This window comes from Convolutriloba macropyga, chromosome 15 (genome assembly GCF_964194025.1).
Source record: "Convolutriloba macropyga chromosome 15, txConMacr16.3, whole genome shotgun sequence".
Taxonomy (NCBI): Eukaryota; Metazoa; Xenacoelomorpha; order Acoela; family Convolutidae; genus Convolutriloba; species Convolutriloba macropyga.
In genome coordinates, this window is record NC_134482.1 from 3,104,538 (window position 1) to 3,129,327 (window position 24,790).

At 36.0% G+C, this 24,790-nt stretch overlaps 1 protein-coding gene across 2 annotated transcripts; it reads left to right on the forward strand.

Annotated features, from left to right (window-relative positions):
• Window positions 1–2,307: 2,307 nt before the first annotated feature.
• Window positions 2,308–24,561, forward strand: LOC142354664 (uncharacterized). Of its 2 annotated transcripts, none has more exons than XM_075407017.1 (3): window positions 2,308–2,541; window positions 14,398–16,132; window positions 23,409–24,561. In XM_075407017.1, exons 2-3 carry the CDS (start codon window positions 15,221–15,223, stop codon window positions 23,949–23,951), a joined length of 1,455 nt encoding a protein of 484 aa, XP_075263132.1. In that variant the 5' UTR covers window positions 2,308–2,541; window positions 14,398–15,220; the 3' UTR covers window positions 23,952–24,561. The 2 variants fall into 2 exon arrangements, with proteins under 2 accessions (XP_075263132.1, XP_075263133.1); XM_075407018.1 differs by lacking the exon at window positions 2,308–2,541 and adding an exon at window positions 2,621–2,847.
• Window positions 24,562–24,790: the final 229 nt, after the last annotated feature.

The window sequence follows — 24,790 nt, forward strand, 5'->3', positions numbered from 1 at the left end:
TTCGCCGATTTGGCTTTTATTTTGCTTGTAGATAGATTTTATTAAAAAAATAATTTTAGTATAAAGCTGCATTAATTTCTAACCCTCCTCACTCCGCAGTTTATGTTACAGAGTTTTCGAGAGCCCAATAGTTTGTTCTATGGGCAAAATGGGTTGCTGTTTCACAATTTTAAGTTAAATTTGCTTTTTTTTGTTAACTTCTGCGTTTTATAGACCTTTGAACGTTTTTTTGTCATCAGTATATGGCAACGGCCTGGTAATAAATGTTGCAGGCCTATGTTTTCGGCTTGAGTTCTTGATTCGTTTTTTGTTTGCTTTATTAGAATTAATCTTTTGACCGGATCAACACTGAATGGAGCTTTGTGTAATTGATAATTATTTTTTTGTCGTTATGAGTTTCAAAATTTATTGAATAGAATATTTTCATTATTTCATTTTTTTAAAGTATCATTGTTGTGTGTTTAAGTGTTCAGCTTATTATTTTGACGAGAAAATGGCTCTTATTAGTGTCTCGAACCACCGATGTTATAATGAAGACTACTTGTTTAATGGCTCCGAAACGAAGTTTGTAGCAATTTTATCAGTTCTGCTGGTCTTTTTTGAATGCAATTTTTGGTCCTACCGAATCTTTGCTTGATCGATCTTCTGTCTGATTATTTGATTTTCTCTCTTCGAAAATGTTCTAGACAGGTGAATACCGGAGGGCATGAAGATCTATCAGAGCTCTACGACTTGGTTGTCTATACGGACGCGATCCACCTAACCTGATATAAGTTCACTGTGCAAGGTGCGGTTCGTACAGTTGCCACCCTCCCTCTTAACCAGTTGCCTTCGCATTTTTGTCTCTTTTGGCAGTTTTTGTGTCTCGCAAATAAGCATGATTATTTTTGGCCCTATTTATCTATTGTGGTCAAAAATTTTCTTTTCTCTGAATGTTTTTCTCTTTTCTTTGAATATTTTTGGCGTTTTCAGGCTAGAGTATTTCATTTTTCAGTGATATAAGTTGCTCTCATTTTGAAATTAAGTTTGGTTAACAAAAAAGAAATTGCGAGCGAAAAAGAAACAAAAACCTGTCGTTTTATCAATAAATTTATTCTGCAAAAGAGGGACTAATTTAACCAAAAATTCTCTGAACAAGAGGAAAATGTCAGTAAATGTTTTAAAATGATGTGATGCACAAAAAAGAAAATTTTTTGTTCCAATATTTTTGTTGTTTCTGAATTTCGCGGTTTTTGACACTTATTTTGTTTTATTTAACTCATTTTTTACTCATTTTTCCCTCACCTCTCTGCTTGTTTTGGAATGCGTATTTTTGTGAAGGAGTGAATATCAATAATCTAATGTGTCGAGACTGGTTATTTTGAGACAACTTTTTGGCCGGTCCGCTTTTTGGTCAGTTCTAATCTGTCCTAAATTTCTCCGGTTTCAACGTTACCGGATAATATTTCTTTTTTGATTTAGGAGTTTTGATGTAAATGTTCGTTTTCTCTTAAGTTTTCTCTAAAAATTCAGGTTTAGTTTTTTTGGATTTTTCGTTTAGTTTCTGAATGACTGTTATTGTTTTAAAATTTTTTACTTACTATTATGATTGCAATGCTGTCTCGTTACATGCATTAAGATTTTATAATGTTTAGTTACTGGCCAGGCAGAGAAGAGTTTTTTCCCTGAAAAGAATTTTTTTATGGTTTGACAGAAATTGGGGTAGTTCCGACTATTGTAGTCTCTTTGGAATTCTTCGGGCATGTTTTTTGTCGTCAAGATTTTATTGTGACTATTTGACGTCATGCTCACTTCAACTCTGCTTTTTGTTCATTCTTTATTGATTTTTAGACTGAACTACTGCGTGTGTAGTGTCATTTTTCATTCCTATTAGAGCGAATTTTTAGTTCTTTCGCCTGATTAAATATTTGGTCACACAAGGCGTCTCAGTTGTACAATGGTTTTACAGTTTTTTCTAAATTGAAATGTAATATATCAGCATTAAGCAAAAAAACTGAAATTTCCCTTCTTCAGTCTTATTTTTATTGTCATTTTGAGACTGCAGGTCTACGAAGCTATCGCAGCTAGCAATCCTCAGATATGTTTTTGAATGCTATATGTTATTTTAAATCTTTTCACGACTTGAGTAGGTTTTCCATTCTTGGATTCGAATGCTTTATTAAGATCAGGGAGATTAAAATGTTTTGTCTGGGAATTTATTTTCACGATTGTCATAATTCAGTATGGGGGAATCGATGACAACGTTCAAAACACGCGACATGCGTTCTTATGTATGCAAAGAAGCGATCATTCCGAATTCTGAGAGATAATTGTAGTTGGATGTTTCAGGTTTTATGTGGCAGTAGGGCTAAAAGCTCCTCCTCTTATCAAGTGGCATTAAATTAATCACAACCTCATCACAAACCAAACAGAAGATTTGAGTGAAGAAGCGACTGGTTCTGCTGCTGCTTCTTTTATCCTGAACTGAAGCAACGTCCAGGCACTACCTCATTCATTACCACATAAACAACACTGAACTCGGGAACAGTATCAACCTCAGCAGTTAGTCTAATATAATCTTGTGTTAAAAATTGCGATGGCATTTGAATTGAGCATTTTAAAGTGAAAATATTGTTGAAAGTAACCGCGGTGACCTGTCGCAATCTCAAACATTCGTCGTCATAAATGACACATGGTGTTGTGGTTTGCTGTAATCAATGTTTGATCAACGCAATCGCAAGAAACGCAAGATAGGTGTGGCTTGTTTGCTTCTCTGTTCTTGCAAAGTAACTCAAATTCAGCAGCCTGAGAATGAGAAGCAAATGAACTAGACTAAAAGGCTTGTCCTGGGACTGCAATCTTCCAGTGGTTCGTTACTTTATTTTCTCTCCCATCTTTGTTTTGAGAAAAGTTCGTTTTTTTTTAAATCTTGTGCTGATTATTTAAAAGGAAGTTAACTTTTCGAAGTAATAAATTTTCTAGTGAAAAGTTGATAAAATTGCTCTTCAAATGTACAGCATTGATCCATTAACATTTCTGTTGCCAGCAGGTGTTTAATCATTTCACATGGTAGTGCATTTTAACAGCTGAGTAGTAACCGCCTCTCCAATTCCAATTGGCTCTTACTGCGCTCCTACTATTTTTACACGCTTTCTAAGACTTCGAAGGTTAAGTAAGTCCCTTTTGGTAAAGTCCATTATTGAAATCACTTTTTCATACCCACTTTACTGGTGGTTTTCCAGTCGTGATTTTGATTATCTTTACAAATTGCGCACAAACAAAGTTTGTAGCAATTATATTAGTCCTGTTGTTTTTAGGCGATTTTTTGCTTGACAGATTTTCCGTCTGACCCATTTGACTTTTCGTCCTCAGAAACGGGATAAACAGGTAGCGCCCAGAGGGCATTAAGGGTTCTTAGAGCATCTCTTCTTGCTAAACTCTAAGTATGCAATTCAACTAAACCGTTTTGCAGACAGAAATTTATGGTGTAGAGAGAGCTTCCCCCCCCCCCCCCCCCCCCCAACTTCACCCCCCGGCAATTAAGCTAAAGCTATCCTCCCTAAACCGTACTTAGCGTCTGTTGGAGCTAACCGCTCACTAGTCGTTTGAGAGCAAGTCGCCCGACGTTAGTCGGTTATGTTTGCATCCTTATTTCAAAACTCGTTCCTTAATTGTGATAAGAACATAAAAAGATAAGCTCCAAGCAACAAAGATGAGCTCCGAACATACAAAGATAAGACTCACAACTTCAATGATGGCTAACAAATCAGTCAGTCGAACGGATATTTAACCAATCCATCTCTACTGTGCTTTTACTATGTGTAGGAGAAATCAGTTCAGTGTCAAACGGGCTTTCTTTTCATTTTAAGCTGCGCAACACTGACACTAGTTGATCGTTGATCGGGCCCTTTTAGTGTTGGAGCAACTATATGCTCTACTGGTATTTTTTTGTCGTAGAAAGATAATAGTGTTATCATTAGAAAGCCAATCGGTTTTAGAATATTGTAGTTGAAGGATTATTGCAATTTATCGTTTTCGTGGAGCTAATGATTTAAGCTTGTTGCCTATTTCACTAATTTTAACTATTTTTGGTTACTTTTCATTCGAATTTTAAGCTTTTCGCCTAAATCGGTCAACGTTTTTGCAATATACTATTAATTTTTTGAGGCTGTAATGGGTTGGTGAACTGTTCGTTCTGACTTTCTATCGTATTTTGGCTGATGATTTGGTAATTGAGCTTTTGTTTAAAAAATGGAGTCAGGCGAGCTTTTTGAGCTATTTTTGACCTTAATTGTTAAAATTAGTACCCTGAAGACTGCTGAAATCGTTTGTAATTAGCGCCTCAATGATAACCGGGTAAGTAGAAGAGGGCAGATGTTAAACAGCTGAAATTAGCCAAAAACTGGAACAAGCCTGCAATGAGAAGTGAAATTAGAGTGGTGATTGCAGTCACGCTGAAGTAGTAAAGAGAGAAAAAGCGGAGAGGTTTGAGAAAGTTTTCGGGTTTTGAAAGGAATTTCTTGTCGGGTTTTGACTTATGTTTTGAGTTTTTCGTATCTTGAGTGCTATTCAGATGTCCCGCATGTGTTCTGACTAGTTTCAAATATCTGAATATGCGTAGCTATTATGTTTATGACTTTGACGCTATTTTTTTGCCAAAATGGGTCGTGAGTTTCTGACGCTTACCGTTTTTTTTGTTGTAGCATCAGTAACTACAGGTCTCATTGCTGCTAATGAGGCATAAGTGAGTCAAAAAAAGACGTATTATTATTATTATTCATAGCAAATGGAATCTACAATTTTGACTATTTTTGTTTTCAGAAAATGTTTTTTCAATTTTTGTTGTGCCCAAATTTGTTCATTTGTTTTCCTTATGAGTTAGTTGATCTCATTAGTAACAGATCTTTTTGTTTGCTAATGAGGCTTAAGTTTATCTAGTTCTTGGAGCTATTTGTTTTCAAAAGTTCCTTAGTCTCGATAATATCACGTCTCATTAGCCTGATGTCTTAATTTTATCTTTTTATCGGCTGGAGTTTTTATGTATGCTATGCCGTTAAAAATGATCTTAGTATATGGTTACGTGTCTTTTTTTTTACCTCGACACCACTAATTTTCAAAATGATTCTGAAGTTTATGACAAAATCTCATTTGATACCCTTTTTTACTTAGTCTCTCATTCATTTTTGTATAGTTGTTGTATGCATTCTAATCATGTAGTCTAAATAGTTATAAAAATTTTGTATTTGTTGATAAATTTTACAACACGCTTTCTCGGAAAAATGGAAATTTATAATATATTTAGATTTTTTATACTGTTTTTCCTTTTTCGGGATCATATGATTTATTGACTGTCAAAGTTTGATGGAAGTGCAATGTCCAGTTCATTAGTTAGTTCAATTATATGGATTGTAAATCAGGACTTGTTATGGTTTATCACACTTCAAAGAATGCGCTGTCTTTTTTCAAGATATATTCACACTTCATCATTTAGATATATTCACACTTCAAATAAATTGAGAGAACGGTGATCGAACAAAAAAAATGTTTTCTCGATTGTGAATTTTGTTTGCGCTTGCGGTAAGTTGAGTGGTTTTGCTCTTTTTTCTGCGTTTTAGGTTGGTTTTATTTCTGAGTACTTTTCAGAATCATTCCCTAGTCATTTTTAGGTCTAATTGTTTGTTCAATTGAAGTTATTTGAATGAATTGTATGAAAAACTGATCCTGCTTTTTGACTTCGTCAATAAAATTTGTTCTGTTCTACCTGAGTTCACAGCTTGTTAGTCCTTATCATTGGTTTTAGTCCTTTTCATTATACCATTTGTTTAACTAACAGGCGTATGTTTATTTAGAAGAGCTAGAGTGGCGACTATTTTGGGGGACATCGGCTTGGTATGTTTTAATTCATGTCGCTTTGATGGGCGATTTGAGTATTTTGTCAATATTGGTCAAATTTCATTCAAATTCTGTTTTGTTTCTCCAATTGTTTTTTGGTTAGCGGCAACTGTAGAGCGCAAACGTCGGCATCGAATAAGCTAGTCAGTGTTTTGCACGTTGTAGATTTTAGTGGGAGAGAGACGTAATTGTTTATCGCAAAAAAATATATATATTTGATAAACATGTTCTTTTTTTATAATTTATACCAATTGCTCTTTTTAAGTGCTCTCAAACAGTTTGTAGCAGTTATATTAAACCAGTTGGTCTTTTTTATAGAATTTTTTGCTTGACCGTTTTTTTGTCCTCAAAAACCGGATAAACTGGTAGAGCCCAGCGGGCATTAAGTGCTCTTAGAGCTTTTCGGCTCACTAGTCTCCAAGTATGCGATTCACAGAAACTGCTTTGGAGACTTATAGTTATTGTCTGAAGGGCGGTTCTTAGAGGTTGATCCCCCACGACAATCGCTCCCATTGTTGCACCCCCCCCCCCCCCCGCTGCGCTCACCTCACGCTCCTTCAATTAAGCTAAAGCTAGCCTCACTAAACCGTGGCGAGCTACTGACGAAGCCAACTGCTCGAAGCAATTGGTCATCTCAAATCAACCAGCGCCTGATAGTTTGCATTCTATTGGTTTAAATAGGGTAAAAGTTTAGGATTCTTTAATTTATAGTGGAAATAACTATTTTATGCTACAATAAACTAACAAGGGAAAATTTTGATTTGTTTTTGTCTCCAAATACTCCAGTTCCGGTTGCAACTCTAGAGCGCGAGGCTTTAAAACAAACGCGGAACGGTGTTACTGGGTTTTGTGTTCTCAGGTGGAAACTTGTGACCTTTAATTTCAACAAAAACAAAAAATGAAAAAAGTATTGCCGAAACTTAACTTTCGGTACGATATTTCAACATTTTGTCGTTTTAATCATTGTATTTGCATATAAACTGTGTTGACTACCGTTGATCCAATTTACTAGATGCTGAAAGTCCCACTAACACAGTTAATCCCACGATTAACAGCGAGGGGTCAGAAATGTAAACAAAAGCTCCTAGAAGTTTTTCGGTTTTGGGGAGTCACCTTATTTTTAATAGCCGCGTCAGCAATTCCAGGCGGCTATTATAGCGCTCCTAATTTTTTTACTTCAACTTACAGATTTTTGTTTCGCCAAACGTATTTTCCCTACTTCTTGAATATAGAGTCTTGAGTTTATGGTTTCGAATAATATTTTGAAAAAGCTCCCTAGGGCTTTTTCCTTATGGAGCGTATGTGTCTCATAAAAATGACAGACCGGATCTAACCCAAAAAATTTTGTCTGTTTTTATTATATGGCAGTCGTAAAACGTTTTCGTATAGTGATGTTTCAAAAAAATATTGTGCTCAAGTCGAATTGAAGACTTAACACATCTTTTTTGTAACTTTGCTAGCATGTTCAGTTACTTCAAGTTCTTAAAGCATTTCAGTTCTCATAAAACGAACTCTTTCTATTTCTCCAATCCGGATTTATAGAGAGGGACATGTCTTTATTTTTCTTATTCAAACTTTGAATGACTTTTTGTTGAATGTTTGAGGTTGAAAGGGGTGGGGGTGGGAACCTTATGTGCAAACACACACTACCGCGCCTCCTTTTTTTATTTGGAAGCATTGCCTGCTAAGTCGAATGTTCGGTCCGGTCAACTCTTTTCGGCTTGATACTGTTGTTAAGATTGATATAATTAATTTTGAGTGGTCTGCTCAAAGACAACTAGCCGCTAACTTGCTCAAATACATTGAATCTTTCCTTACCTTGAAGCTCTTCTTGGTGTCATGTGAAGCAGGAACCCCATCCAATTTGGGCGCATCTCTATAATCAATGGCTATTACCACTTATCTTTGCATATTCCCGCTGAGAAGCAGGATTTAGCATACCTATCAAATTTGGGATTGGAAGATTTAAATTAGAAGGGAACAAACTACAATAGCATATAGACAAAATGTATGTGAGGTTTAATCAGAACAGTTACAGAAAGGTCGAGAACAGTATTTACAAAAATGGTGGCAAACATTAGTTCAATCGGTACCAGTTAAGAAAAAGAACGAATTTAAAAAGGAGATGAGAGAAGGTTGGGTACAGCGAAGGGTTTGCTACAAACCAGCAATCAACTTAAAGTGAGATAAAAATTATCAGAGCGTAAAACAAATCTAAAAGAAAATCAAATAAAGGAGTATCAACTTAAAAGCCTCCCTTCCTCGACAACCGCCCCCATGGAAGCCTCGACCGGCTGCGGTTGTCGGAGCGAGCGGGAACCGCGCAGGCAGAGTACGGAGCTCCGGAGTAGCGCAAAGCTGATTTTCGTTCGGATAAACGTGATGATGTTGGCGTAGGAGTCGTCGTTCTTAAGGCTCAGTTTGCTGGCAACTTGCTTTATCACCCGAGTTGCTAAAGGTCCTGCTCCTCCTGTGCAAGAAAAAATCAACGGACTGAAAGTGCCCTTCTCAACATTTTTAACTCGAGGCTCAAATTTCAATTTTGATATTTTCATGGTAGCTATGCGCGTCTTCGATATTTTTCGGGCAGCTTTTGGCAAAGGGGTTGAAGATTTTTACATCGAAAAACGTTTTTGTGAATCTGCTGTCCCAGAGGCCATTGACTTTAATATCCAATCGTGCGTCATCTTCAGTGCTGGTATTTTTATTTGCAAAGGACTCACCTTGCAACGGCAGATTAGGCTCGATTTCAACATCAAAACAAATTTCCTCAAGCAGATTGGCGAAAGAGTCACGGATGTCGTTATGTCTTAAATGGGTATACCCTCCTCTGGGACAGTGAAGTACATGGGCAACTGTGAACGGCTCGCCACAAACACAGTTGGACGCAAGTTTGGGGGGCTCCCAACCATACCGAAGAGCAATACCATCTCGGAATTCAGACTTGGACAGATTGAAGCTTTACTTTTTCAATGGCATGGCTTTAAGCCAACATGAAGCTCCTTTTTCAGAGGCTAGATCAATTGCATACATTTTGTTTGCATTCAAACAGTTTTTAATGCTGGATTTTTTCTCAATCATTTTCACTGATTTATCTTTTCTGATCTTCTCAACTCTTTAATTGTTCGGACTCGATGTTTGATACGTCCCCGAGGGATAGCGGCTCTGAAATGGTTTTTGAACGTTCGTATTCGAGAATTCTATCTTTAGGACGAATGATGTTGAGTTCACCTTCGCGTACGGGGAGTGAAAATATGTCGCGATAGGTATCGTCATAATTTGTGTTACATACAAGGTTGGGGATTAGGTGATCATTGGTAACTTTTTCGGCTTCTTCCAACAAGTCGAACGTGTCTGGCGTTGTCCTCGATAAGAAGGTTAATTTATGCTGCACAGAGTTCGTCAAGCATTTGTACACATTTTGAGGTGCATTTTTCGCGTGTTTGGCTAATTTTTGCAATATACGTAGATAGTTTTGCTTTTGATCTTCTATGTATTGTCTGCAGGAGTCCACGTTTCCGATAACAGATTCAAGGACTCTTGATCCATCAATAATATCTACTTCTTCACCTTTAAACACGTTTTTTGCGTCATTGACGAACTCTGCTTTGGTGATAAGATGGCATTTGATAACATTATAACCGAATGAAGGACCATGCAGTTTCAACTTCGATAGAAGGACTTTCAGCGCTTCGACTGATCACGCGGCGTTTCCGTCATCTGCGTACCATTTTTGAATCAGGTTGTTGTCGGAAACCTTTTCGATGAGGGGCAAAATAGCTAGTCCATACATTGCCAAAATAGCTAGGGGCAAAATAGCTAGTCCATACATTGCCAAAATAGCTAGTCCATACATACCTATCAAATACAAAACATATTCGAAGGGAGAGTTTTGATGCTGGGGCTCTATTTTTGTTGAGATATCAATTCCCAACTGAGGCCAGGGAATAAGTGTTATCTTGTTGCAATCTACTAGCGGTGTTCTAGTTAAAAGTGGAAGTGTTGACTACATTCTGCTCTGCTGACATCGTTTCCATACTACAAAGGGGCTCTGTAATAAGCCCTTGCGACCCCGTTTATCCTCAAATTTTGCAAAAAGCTTGAACGTATGAATAATCAAATTAATGGGCTTTTTGACATTCGTGTCAGCAGAACTTAAGCAATCAACTTCTTGATTGATTGGTCTTGATGGAATTCTCACTATGTTTTTTCAATGTTTCGCAGATCAATAGGTGCAATTGAGTTTGCGCTTTTACGCTATTATTGAAATTTCAACCAACAAGGAAATTCCGTCAGAACGAGGAAAAATTCATTCAATACTCGAAATAGCTGCTTTCTTTTTAAAAAAAGACGTGTTCATCTCCATCCTTGGAGAAATAAACATATCATTTTATAGAAATTAAGAAATACTTAAGACAAGGTTACAAAAATAGATGTGATCAGCCGTCAATTCGACGTAAGCAAAATTTTGTTTTCGGAGATCCAATATACTAACATTTTTCATTGCTACTATATTTGTTTGGAATGAATGGGCAGCCTTCAAAGAACAGATTATTTAAAATTCTGATTTTCTCTAAGAGTTTTTTTGATAATACTTGAGTAGCTTTTTAGGACTGAAAAGAAAAACGCTACTTTTTTCAAAGTATCCATCTTAACGGTGGTTTTTGAGAATAATAAAGATTTTATGTGTACATTTTGCATGTTTTTCCTTGGATAGTTATCCTTCACTGAATTTATCCGACAATCAGTCATTTCAAATTTTAATATTGCAAATTAATTTTAACCATCTCGGAATTCAGACTTCGACAGATCGAAGTTATACTTTTTCATTGGCATGGCTTTAAGCCAACATGAAGCTCCTTTTTCAGAGGCTAGATCAATTGCATACATTTTGTTTGCATTCAAACAGTTTTTAATGCTGGATTTTTTCTCAATCATTTTCACTGATTTATCTTTTCTGATCTTCTCAACTCTTTAATTGTTCGGACTCGATGTTTGGTACGTCCCCGAGGGATAGCGGCTCTGAAATGGTTTTTGAACGTTCGTATTCGAGAATTCTATCTTCAGGACGAATGATGTTGAGTTCACCTTCGCGTACGGGGAGTGAAAATATGTCGCGATAGGTCTCGTCATAATTTGTGTTACATACAAGGTTGGGGATTAGGTGATCATTGATAACTTTCTCGGCTTCTTCCAACAAGTCGAACGTGTCTGGCGTTGTCCCCGATAAGAAGGTTAATTTATGCTGCACAGAGTTCGTCAAGCATTTGTACACATTCTGAGGTGCAATTTTCGCGTGTTTGGCTAATTTTTTCAATATACGTCGATAGTTTTGCTTTTGATCTTCTATGTATTGTCTGCAGGAGTCCACGTTTCCGATAACAGATCCAAGGACTCTTGATCCATCAATAATATCTACTTCTTCACCTTTAAACACGTTTTTTGCGTCATTGACGAACTCTGCTTTGGTGGTAAGATGGCATTTGATAACATTATAACCCAATGAAGGACCCATCAGTTTCAACTTCGATAGAAGGACTTTCAGCGCTTCGAGCGATCCGGCGGCGTTTCCGTCATCCGCGTACCATTTTTGAATCAGGTTGTCGTCGGAAACCTTTTCGATGAGGGGCAATATAGCTAGTCCATACATTGCCAAAATAGCTAGGGGCAAAATAGCTAGTCCATACATTGCCAAAATAGCTAGTCCATACATACCTATCAAATACAAAACATATTCGAAGGGAGAGTTTTGATGCTGCAGCTCTTTTTTGTTGAGATATCAATTCCCAACTGAGGCCAGGGAATAAGTGTTATCTTGTTGCAATCTACTAGCGGTGTTCTAGTTAAAAGTGAAGTGTTGACTACATTCTGCTCTGCTGACATCGTTTCCAAGTACTACAAAGGGGCTCTGTAATATGCCCTTGCGACCCCGTTTATCCTCAAATTTTGCAAAAAGCTTCTTGAACGTATGAATAATCAAATTAATGGGCTTTTTGACATTCGTGTCAGCAGAACTTAAGCAATCAACTTCTTGATGGATTGGTCTTGATGGAATTCTCACTATGTTTTTTCAATGTTTCGCAGATCAATAGGTGCAACTGAGTTTGCGCTTTTACGCTATTATTGAAATTTCAACCAACAAGGAAATTCCGTCAGAACGAGGAAAAATTCATTCAATACTCGAAATAGCTGCTTTCTTTTTTAATAAAAGACATGTTCATCTCCATCCTTTTGGAGAAATAAAAATTTCATTTTATAGAAATTAAGAAATACTTAAGACAACGTTACAAAAATAGATGTGATCAGCCGTCAATTCGACGTAAGCAAACCATTGTTTTCGGAGATCCAATTTACTAACATTTTTCATTGCTACTATATTTGTTTGGAATGAATGGGCAGCCTTCAAAGAACAGATTATTTAAAATTCTGATTTTCTCTAAGAGTTTTTTTGATAATACTTGAGTAGCTTTTTAGGACTGAAAAGAAAAACGCTACTTTTTCAAAGTATCCATCTTAACGGTGGTTTTTGAGAATAATAAAGATTTTATGTGTACATTTTGCATGTTTTTCCTTGGATAGTTATCCTTCACTGAATTTATCCGACAATCAGTCATTTCAAATTTTAATATTGCAAATTAATTTTAACCATCTCGGAATTCAGACTTGGACAGATCGAAGTTATACTTTTTCATTGGCATGGCTTTAAGCCAACATGAAGCTCCTTTTTCAGAGGCTAGATCAATTGCATACATTTTGTTTGCATTCAAACAGTTTTTAATGCTGGATTTTTTCTCAATCATTTTCACTGATTTATCTTTTCTGATCTTCTCAACTCTTTAATTGTTCGGACTCGATGTTTGGTACGTCCCCGAGGGATAGCGGCTCTGAAATGGTTTTTGAACGTTCGTATTCGAGAATTCTATCTTCAGGACGAATGATGTTGAGTTCACCTTCGCGTACGGGGAGTGAAAATATGTCGCGATAGGTCTCGTCATAATTTGTGTTACATACAAGGTTGGGGATTAGGTGATCATTGATAACTTTCTCGGCTTCTTCCAACAAGTCGAACGTGTCTGGCGTTGTCCCCGATAAGAAGGTTAATTTATGCTGCACAGAGTTCGTCAAGCATTTGTACACATTCTGAGGTGCAATTTTCGCGTGTTTGGCTAATTTTTGCAATATACGTCGATAGTTTTGCTTTTGATCTTCTATGTATTGTCTGCAGGAGTCCACGTTTCCGATAACAGATCCAAGGACTCTTGATCCATCAATAATATCTACTTCTTCACCTTTAAACACGTTTTTTGCGTCATTGACGAACTCTGCTTTGGTGATAAGATGGCATTTGATAACATTATAACCGAATGAAGGACCATGCAGTTTCAACTTCGATAGAAGGACTTTCAGCGCTTCGACCGATCCGGCGGCGTTTCCGTCATCCGCGTACCATTTTTGAATCAGGTTGTCGTCGGAAACCTTTTCGATGAGGGGCAATATAGCTAGTCCATACATTGCCAAAATAGCTAGGGGCAAAATAGCTAGTCCATACATTGCCAAAATAGCTAGTCCATACATACCTATCAAATACAAAACATATTCGAAGGGAGAGTTTTGATGCTGCAGCTCTGTTTTTGTTGAGATATCAATTCCCAACTGAGGCCAGGGAATAAGTGTTATCTTGTTGCAATCTACTAGCGGTGTTCTAGTTAAAAGTGAAGTGTTGACTACATTCTGCTCTGCTGACATCGTTTCCAAGTACTACAAAGGGGCTCTGTAATATGCCCTTGCGACCCCGTTTATCCTCAAATTTTGCAAAAAGCTTCTTGAACGTATGAATAATCAAATTAATGGGCTTTTTGACATTCGTGTCAGCAGAACTTAAGCAATCAACTTCTTGATGGATTGGTCTTGATGGAATTCTCACTATGTTTTTTCAATGTTTCGCAGATCAATAGGTGCAACTGAGTTTGCGCTTTTACGCTATTATTGAAATTTCAACCAACAAGGAAATTCCGTCAGAACGAGGAGAAATTCATTCAATACTCGAAATAGCTGCTTTTTTTTTAAAAAAAAAGACATGTTCATCTCCATCCTTGGAGAAATAAACATATCATTTTATAGAAATTAAGAAATACTTAAGACAAGGTTACAAAAATAGATGTGATCAGCCGTCAATTCGACGTAAGCAAAATATTGTTTTCGGAGATCCAATATACTAACATTTTTCATTGCGACTATATTTGTTTGGAATGAATGGGCAGCCTTCAAAGAACAGATTATTTAAAATTCTGATTTTCTCTAAGAGTTTTTTTATAATACTTGAGTAGCTTTTTAGGACTGAAAAGAAAAACGCTACTTTTTTCAAAGTATCCATCTTAAACGGTGGTTTTTGAGAATAATAAAGATTTTGTGTGTACATTTTGCATGTTTTTCCTTGGATAGTTATCCTTCACTGAATTTATGCGACAATCAGTCATTTCAAATTTTAATATTACAATTTAATTTTAACAAAGATGTTTGTTTCAGTTTACAAATTAACTTCTTGCTGTTGTTCGAAACAATTGGCCAACCCTTTCGGAAATCCTTACAATAGGCAGAAGTAATTTTGATGCGATGTTTGAGTTGCCTTCTATTGTGAAATTTCTCCTGTTCTGAACGTAGAAATAGTCAATTTGAAACATTCAGTATTATTGTGGTGTGAGAAAATCACTGCCTTTAATGATAACTCGAAGAAAGGCTGAAAATCTGTGAAAATTATCAGCCATTTGACCTTGTATTCTCGCGTTCACTGTCGCCTTAGATTTGTTAAACATACAATTACGTCATACTTTTACTTACCATTTTGTTACCTTGCTGTTGTATCATTATATTTACTGCTAGTGAAAAATTTGCAGTTCTCATATAATTACCTTTTCTTTTGAATCTTGAAACTGAAACAAATTTCGTCAACATAAACACAAAATACAACTATTACTTCTAGTTATAGTTCATTGGTGTGTTTGAGCTCTTCGATATTATTGTTACATTTTGTCGTACAACTTTCACGGAGCCATAAACTAGGAGTTCAGCTGAGTTTGAGAATTGAGAATCGACGTTGGTGGCGTTTCTGTCGTTACTCAGAATTGAGTGTAAGTCTGTTTGAATTGCAAGTTGGTATTACTTATTGTTCAAACAGTCTACCAACTCTCGTTGAGTTTACTCTACGACGCAAAGTTATTTGACCGCATTCTTTCAAATTGGCTTCAAATTATAAAATTCTCGCCTTTATCATATTCTGTGATAGAGGCCAAAATCACAACGTTGTAATTAAGAATTCTATTTTGGAATTGTAACTTTTCTCGCTTCGCACATGGCTGAGAACAGAAGAGTTACATATCTTGATACAAAGGCTGTGGTAGTGTACTCTCTTACTTTCATTCTGAAGCGCCACAACTTAAAATGGGTCGGCCCAAAACCCAAACTGCCTGTGAAATTATCGCCCTGTTTCTACCAAATTCTGCAGAATATGTTGGAGCTTTACGATGGAAACTTTGCAGAAATTAGCCAGGATGTTGACGATAATATGTTGGAGAATTTCGGAGAAGCAATCGAAAATGTAGGAAACCAAATTCTGACCCGCTGCCATTTACCCTTACAGCCCAAAGATCAATCGCCGATGCCAGTGGTCCATAAATCACCCTCAAATAGACACCTCGAGTTAAACACGACCAACGGGCAGCGTCAGTTAATTACGCCGCCTAACTTTATGCAGAGCAACGTTTTAGCTTTAGTTTATTTTGCGGCCGTTTTAGCAGTAAAAGCACAGACTAGTATACTGGCAAAATTGAATAAAGATAGAAATTTAGACCTGCAGTTATACGAACAGACGGCCACTATAGTCAATGGACATGTGTATGATGACGCACTGTCCTCGGACCACAGTCCAGATTTGTCTGCATCGCCAAATATCACAACCTCCGATTATTCCACTCGCAATATTGGAATCTCCCCCGTGGAGTCCATGTCCAATTCCACGTCCAGTGTCAATCCAGCAATCAATTCCAGATTTAGAAAGGCGAGCAATGTGTCGATGCTGTCGAATGAGACCTCGAGTAGTTATTATCGAAGTGGGGAGGACTTGTCAATGTCTGTTGACAGTGGCAATAGTAGTGTGTTGTTCCAAGAGGGCATTAAGTGCATGAATACTATTCAGATGGCTAACAAAGTGTCCTCATTTATCAATCGCAATATGGGCTACTTCATCGAACATTACGGAGGATGGGTGAGTCTTTTTTCACCTACTTTTTTATCGTAGTCTTCCGGTCATAGATTACTATCATAACTTAAGACAAACAAGTTCTACTCTCATAATTGAATGATTTTGAGGACAATGACTCCATTTTTGATCAATAAATGGCAGGTTTTGAAAAATCATATTTTCAGTCATTGTTTCTGATTTTTTAAAGCAAATTTTCTATCTCTTTTTTGTTAAATGATAAATTTTTGAAACCATGCATGCCGAGGATCTGCGTGCCGAGCTGTGCAAAAAGGTTGCGTTGAAATCGAATTGGTGAACCAATATAAGCACAAAATCAAGAACGAAATATGTTCCTGTGTAAAGAAAGGAGCTGAAGAGTCGAAACTGCAAAAACTGTTTACCAGCTTTTATTAATTTTCGAGCTGTCCTAAGTCAAAGCTGGTTAGCTTTGACTTAGCTCGAAAATTAATAAAAGTTGGTACACAGTTTTTTCCAGTTTTGACTCTTCGGCTCCTTTCTTTACACAGGAAAATTATTTCGTTCTTGATTATGTGCTTATAATGGTTTGCCAATTCGATTTAAAAAAAAATTTTGCACCGCATTTGGTCAGAACACGACAGTTTATAACATTTTGGTTTACAATTTTCTATCTTAAGCTTTATTGTGTTTTGAAGAATAATCTCAGATAAGCGAAAGCGGAAGATTTCGCATTAGTAATGAGTGGGATTGTTCTACGAGCTAATGAGTTGCGATCAGATAGCTTCGAAGTGCTTTGCTCTAAATTTCTAATCAAATTCTGTAAACCTACATTTTTTTTACAATACTTCTCAAATTGTCGAATCTCAGCATTTGTATCAAAAAAAAATTAAAGTAGGAGACTCTCAGCAACGTTTTCAATCAAATTGTTTAAAATAGGTAAAATTTAGTGTTTCTGGAAATATTTGATTGTGAAATATTTGTTTCGGCGTCACTGAGTAAAGTTTTTTTTATTTTTTACCGTAAATGAACTCCAGTATAAAGAATAATATCCAAAACTTTGGTTTCGAAAAGTTTATGCGCTCAAACATAGCTGGCAGATTGGATAAGTCATCCAGTGATGATCTTGGATAAACCGGAAAATAGTAAGAAAAGAACGTGCAAAACGAAGAAAGATATTTCTTTTATATACCAAGAACCCATATTTTTAAAAATTAGAACTCAAGATTTTTCATGCTATTAGAATATAAAAGTGCTGGTTGTTGTTTTTTAAAAATACTCAGGAACGGTGCTCATAGTGAAAAAAGTTGCTTAACATAAAGATTTTTTTTTTCAAAGCTTGAATGTTAAAAGTTTAATAAGTTAAAGCTAATTTATTGTTCAATGTTCTATTGTTTTTGATATTCTGTCAAGTTAACCGAAGCTTGATTGTATTTTTTGCGCAAAAGTCAAATGTGCTTTCAGGGACTTTTTAGGGAGTTTCAAAAAAGTTTGTATCAAAAAGTTTTTGCTGAAAACATTCTCAATCAGATTATAGCATAAATAGACGTGAATCGTCTTCAAATTTCCAACTTTGTTAAATGGTTGCCGTTTTTTTCATTTATTCCGCTTAAATTCTTTTCAGGAATCACTGACTCTTAGATCAATTTGTTGAACGTTTTATATAGATCAGATTCTTGAACATTTTCTTATGATTGACAGAATTTATTTTCGAAGAAAATTTTGAATTGATGACAAATTTCAATGACTTTTTCAGATTCAACTTTGGGTCCTTCGGATTTCGTTTGCCGAATTTTTTGGCAAGAAGTGGCTACTCACAGTTAATAATTATAACTCTTCTTTTCTGTTTTGGTGAACAAGTTTATTTGGCATTCAATGGAAGTTTGTTTGAATGATTGCTTTGAAACCGCTAATTGTGAATAGTACGAGGTATTCAACTAGGATTTTTGGACTTCATTGGTTGTTTTCAATTTTTTTCAGGCCTTTTCTATTTTTTTAAGTTTTTCATGATGAGTTTTTGATTCATAATGAGAAATCTGATATTCTCATTTAAATTTTCTAAAATTGTGTTCATTGTTAGTTATAATGTAATTGAATCTCCAGAAGCATTGTTTTTGATGCGGTATTAAAGTTAGCGAGTCGTATTGAGTCTAGCTTATTTTTCGCTCTCAGCAGACTTCTGAGGGAAATTTGGACAGCAGCAATTTTATAACCTGCGCGGGGAGACCGAAATTTTTTTTGGCGGTTATAGTTCTGCAATTAAATTCTAACGTACTTTTTCTTGCTATGTAGTCTGACAAAAATCCGAAACTGGGTTTTTGTTTCAAACCATCTGACCAAGCTTTTTTATTTTCAAGATTCTTAGCTTGAGTTAGTTTGACTTGTACGTGAAAGGTGTATGCTGATGAGGTGTGTGGGAACATTGTGTAATATTGCATCATGAAGCCTTTTTATTGATTTTTTTTTAGTTTTCCAAAGGTTCTAAGGAAGATTTTTGTAATAAAATGTTTTGTTTAATTGCTCTCGAACGAAGTTTGAAGTAGTTATTGTAAACGTGTTGGTCTTTTTTAATTTATGGACTGACTTTTACGCTCTTTACGTTTTCGTTTTGCCTTATCTAAATTTCGCGCCCATTCAAGTGTCAGTAGCTAAACTCAATCTGCGGTCGTTCACTACAAAGTCAAATAAAAAGTGCGCCGAAATGTGGTATTGTTTACTTTAAATTTTTTTAGTGGTTTTAGTGGTAAATATTAACCTGTAATGACGGCATTTGAAGCCCCTTTTAGCGATTTTAGTTACTACCCCCCCCCCCCCCCCCCTCTGCTGAAGCAGGCTGCAATAGACTGGAACTCCCACTAGTCATTCGAGATCAATTCTTTCCACGTTAATCGGTTATGTTTAATGATAGTGTTTTCCTTCACTCGATGTGTGGGGGACTACCTTCCTGTTGCAAACTTTTGTGCCACGCCCCAACTGAGGCGAGTGTTCTTCTTTGATGTATATGTTTCAAGTTTTGTAGGTCTCTGTAGCTCTGTAACAAATCATCCATCTACAGTTTATCTTTCCAAACATGCATGTAGCAATTAAATTAGTCCTGTGGTCTTTTTTGCAATTTTTCGCTGGATTGATTTTTTGTCTGACGCATTTGACTTTTCATCCTCAAAACGGGATAAAAGGTGGCGCCCAGAGAGCATTAAGTTCTCTTAGAGCTTTTCAGCTCACTAGTCATCAATAATGCGATTCATAAAACTGTATTGGAGACGTATGCTGATGGTGTAAAGGGCTGTTCTTAATCTTGATAGTTTGACCCCCTCAATCATCCCCTACCAAAGCCAACCGATCGCCTGTCGTCTCAGAGCAATTCGGCCGACGTTAGTCGCTTATTTTCTTAAAAAAAATTGGAACGTTTTGGTTTGATGAAAAACAAATTTAATTTTTGTTTCAATTAGACGATCAGAATTCGTTTCAAAACGGTCAAAATTCTCTGATGTATCTATTTCAAATTAAAAAATCAATAGAGGAATGTGATACCCTAATTGTATTTTTTTTGGTTTGAAATTAATTTTTTTTGAATAGTGAGACATGATACTTGCAACTACAATGATAACATTTTGATCTGAATTTTTTCATCAAATGCGTCTACTAGAAAGTAAAATTCCGAGGGAGGCAATGATATTCCAATGGTTCTCTTTTTAACGTCACTTTTATCCGTTTCCCGCTCCCGTCTGGCTTGGCTTTCTTACATTTTATGCTCTGATATGTAAGCGTCACCTATTGTTGATTATTGTCGGCATCTAAATATGGAGAGACCAATTGCCGATTTCTAATTGAAGTTCATTGCCAATGTTGGCCTAATGTATTACAAGCTAAATTTAACTCTTCTTCCGTTGGTTTGTCCGTCTTCATATTTGTGAATAATATTGCGTTTACTCAAATATGTGGCTTAACAAATAATTTATTGACATTCCTCTCAATTTTGATCTTGTAAACCAAATGTGTACATGCGGACAGACACTTTGCTATCATTTTATTAGACTGCGGTGTCTGTCTGCGAAAATAAACAGACGTTTCAGCCACGTAACTTCTAAGTCACTCAGTCTTGGCTGAGTTTTAAAATCTATTTGATCAAAACTGTTGCTTTGTATTTTCAGCTTTCAAGTTGAATATTTTAATCTTTTTGCGAAAATTTTCTTGTTCCTGTTGGTCTTTTTTAATGTGATTTTTTGCTTGATCGATTTTTCGTCTGAAGCGTTTGATTTTTTTTGTAACAAAAACGGGATAAAAGTACACCAAATTGCCGAGGAGGTATAGTTTATTGATTTGAATAGCAATTTCGGGAAATTTGGACCCCACCCCGCCCCTTCTTTTGTTATACCCAGATCGATAAGAAGGACTCTGCCATCATTTTGAAATGACCTTTATTTATTCACTTGTGTTGATTTTCAAGTTTTTTGACATCTTTGGTAATAAATTTAGGTAGCTTTTAGCGTGGGTTTCGTGTAATTGTATTTGAGAAGTTTTAATTTGTAATTAATAGCCGCCCTCATCTTCTCAGCCGGCTATTATAGCGCTCCTATTTTTTTACAATTCAAAGAATTTGAACTGTATTGGGGCGCTGTTTTTGTTAAGATGTGTTCACACATTTTTCAATGACTTTGATCTTTCAAAACGGGATAAACAGGTGAAGCACAGCGGGCGTTAAGTTTCATCAGAGGCCCAATGTGGGCTTTAGTAGTCCTTCAAGTGCTTAGAGTGGTTGGGATGGCAGTTGGGATGTGCAGCTGCTGGGATGGCCTTAATTGAAGGTTAAAAGGTTGTTTTTAGGAGTTTTTGGGCTCAAAATGCTGCAATTTTTCATGTTTTTTTTTTGTGATTTTTTGAGTTTTTTGTTTGATTAGTCTTAGGTTGAAATTTTTAAAAGTTGACGGAGGCCTTTTTCGAGACAAATTTACTTTTTATGACTATTTTATGAGCTGTATGTTTTGGTACTACAAACACAAACACGCAAAATGATACTAATTTTTGCAATTTTTTTCATTTTTTTTTTGAAAATTTGCGTCATTTTTTGAGTTTTTCCAGCTTCAGGGGGCCAAAGAATCTCTCTTTAGGTTTGATAAAAGGGCGATGCATAGTTTCTAGTAACAACGGATTGGTTTTCAAGATTTTAATGTCTCAAATTTTAGCATTTTCGATAAAAATTTGCAATTTTTTTCAAGGTTTTCTAAAGTTTTTGTCAGTTTTTCGTATTTGTCCATTCTCAAGTACCCAAAAAACATATTCCACGTCCTGATGAAAGTTACTGCATGGTTGGTGGTTTCAATGGATTTGTTTTCAACTATTTAACCTTTCGAATGTTAGAAATTTCTTGATAAAATTTGCAATTTTCAAGTTTTTCCAAAACATTTGTCTTTGAGTCAGTTTTTCTCACCTCAGTAGCCAGCTAACCTCATCCATGGTTTGATAGTATATTATTAAATAGTTGCTAGGGGGCAAGTGAATGGTATTCTACATTTTATTTGAAAGAATTTTTATTTTTTGAAATTTGAAATTTTTTGTAAAAATTATTGCCTATCGGTCCTTGAGCCCATGAATTTTTGAAGGCTTGGAATTGGGTTTCGTGATGACGTTTAATAGCCTCTAGATACACAGAAACTATTCGGAAGATTTTAATAGCAATGAGTATATTTTTGTTTAGTTTTTGTTTTAATTTCTGTTTTTTGAGATGATTCTGTTTCTGTTTTTTTTGATGGCATTGTTCACTTGATCTGCTGGTCATGTAGAGTACTTCTAAGTTTTTCATTCAATTCTTTGAATTGTATTTCAGCTATGTTGTTCTGCTATGTTTTTTTACTTCGTCGAACAAAAAAATGTTTCGCTTTACCTCATTTTGCCGCTTCTTCAACATTTTGCGTGAAATCTTTTTGACTTCTCTAGGCTAGTTTCTCTCTTCTCTCATTCTGCTAAAAGTGATTTTGAACATCAGTTGATCAGCGAAGCAATTGAAAATGAACAGCGTCAGTATAAAAAATTGAAGTCAGAAATAGAAACGGGATAAACCCATAAAGCCCAATATTAGATGCCCGCTATTTGAACTTCGTTCCTATAATTATTAGTTACCTCTCTCTAATGCTTATTGGTTTTGATAGTAGCCCCTGTAGCCTCTCTCTAAGAAACAGAAGTATGTTCAACTACGAAATGCCATCAAAATAAGTCGGACTTAAAAAATGTTTTGTACAAAAATCTTTTTTTTTCAATATCTATTCTTTCAATCCCAATCATGCTTATTGGAATCAACGGCGGCTATTTTCCGGCAATCTGCCGTGTATGTATAAAATGGGTAATAATTTGACGTTTAAATATCATTACATTACGCAGAACCTTTGTTTGTAATTAGAGTAGTAGTCATAGTTGAAAGATTTGAATTACCTTTTTAGGAAGTAAATGTACTAAAAACAGATGAAAGAAAAAATATACAAAACAATTAAGTAGAATAATCACGCTCAATTAATTTTGAGCTCTTACGTCTCTTATTTGAACTGTAAATTGACGTTATTACAAGCGCGTTATTGATGAGGTCACCTTTCAAATAAAATTTGTTACTGATGTATAATGAATTAATGCATATAGAAAATTTTTATCAATTCATTTAGAAAACTCAGAAAAAGTGATGCCGTGGAAGTGTATTTAATATAGATTTTTTGGAACATGTTTGATAAAATTTCATTGAGAAAAAAGTGCTTTTAGTTTTTGAGACGTAACACTGCTATTGAGAGCAATTGTTTTTTTTTAAATTGAAAGCTAAATTTAGAATATTCATTGATTCATCATGGATATAATTGGCAGCTCTGCTAGCTGATAAATTTTACAATTTGGTTAACAGAGGTCATTTGGTTAATTAAAAACATAGTTTTCTAATAGTTGCTATTAATAGTTGTTCAAGTAGCAAACTTGAATATGAAGAGAGCAGTGAGTTTGTATTCGAGCATGTTTTTCTTTCCTATTTTGAAGACGGTGCAATTGATTTTATCTGTATTTTTGTTTTAAAAAAATCTGCATTTTATCGGAAGAATCTTGATTTTTGGGATTTTAGAATCCCAGATTGTGTTTGCCTCACAGTTTCCACCTCTAACTCATTCATCTCAAAATTGTAAAAAAGCTGAACAAGCACTGTTCCTAGAGAGAGACCTGACGTAGTGCAATTCAAATCTATTTGATTTGAATTTATTGAGTAGCGGGGCTGAGAAAACTCCACTTAATTATAACTGAAATCAGCATGATGTTGAAATGAAAGTGTGACGTTGGAATGATTAATTTTGTATTTCAGGAGGCCTGGGTCAGCATATCAGCCAGTGGAGGCAGCAGGACATCTATGAGCAATCCTCAATCTCCGAACTTGTCAGAACGGGAACAAATCACCAACACCCTCACTTCCTCCACTACAGTGAACGGCTCTTACCCTCCCCCTGGAGCACCCCCCGCCGCGTACCTGAGGAGCACCCAATCCACAGACACGACCTCCACCTCAACCCTGAACAGTGACGTGAGCAGAAGTAGCAGCACTCGGATTCTGCGAGATGCAAATTTGACATCACTTGAAGATGATGACAATGGATTACCGTTTGCAAACAACGATACCAACCCAAGCATGGATGTGTCCTCTAATATAGGCACAGATGGTAGGAGGTATACAGTAACGAACGGACATACCGATCGATATTTGAATAGCGAAGCCGGAGATGACAATGAACATAATCCGGGGAATCCAACAGTCGAGAAGCAAAAATGGAGTAACAATATGTGGGCGATGGGGGTTGTAGGGGCGGGGGCATTGCTAACGACATTATTATTACGAGTCAAATCACTGTAAAATGGTGTTATGATTCAAATTTCCTGTATCTTCAAGTTACCTGACTGTTTAGACATTTGCAACACTTAGTGTGATCGGAATCACAGCTGCACCTTAGCAAAGTTTCCAGTATTGTCTACGTGGTGCGGTTTGCAAATTTTAGGGTGTATGCGCGCACTTGCACGGATCTAGTTCGAAAGGGGTAGAATGTTGAGTCGATCAACCTCTAATTGACCTCTAATGTAATACATACTTTCCTTAGTCTTTATGATCACGAAGTTTGTTGTTTGAATATAACTTATGAAGACGTCAGAATGTCTCATTCAATTAATTACTTCCGCTTCCTGTGTAAAGTTGCCTATCTTTCCTTAAGAACTCTCTTGCTTATTTATTCTACATTATCACATGACAGAGACACTAAACTATATCAAATGACCGAGTATTCAAACTCAAGCCAACGAAAGGAGTGAATTCTTATTTTGAGAGAAAATCTGACCGGAGAGAGAGTAAGATTAAATCTGAAACTGAATTGACTTTCTTTGTTGTGTTCATATAAACTCATTTTGTCTATTGTATTTTCGTATGAAGATTTAGTTTTTTATTGAATTCTGAATTCAAATTTACAATCTTGCGTTTATTTTATCAATGAGGAGATGGCTTAATCTAAGTTAAGCTGTAGAAGGCGGAAAAGTTGGTTGTTTGCCGTAAATTAAGAACTAAAATGTAGCAACTATCTGCTGTCCTTCACCGTGAATAAATTTTTGCACCGACCCACTTCGTATGTAAGTTTTTTACTCTGAAAATACTCAAACGGTATTTTTTTTACTTTTCGGGCAGATAGATTTTTTGCCAATTCCAAA

What these genes read in the sequence shown, in the direction of transcription:
- LOC142354664 (XM_075407017.1), top strand. Translation starts at nt 15,221, where the DNA reads ATGGCTGAGAACAGAAGAGTTACATATCTTGATACAAAGGCTGTGGTA. An exon ending in TCGAACATTACGGAGGATGG is followed by an intron (nt 16,133 to 23,408) that starts GTGAGTCTTTTT and finishes TTTGTATTTCAG; the next exon opens with GAGGCCTGGGTCAGCATATC.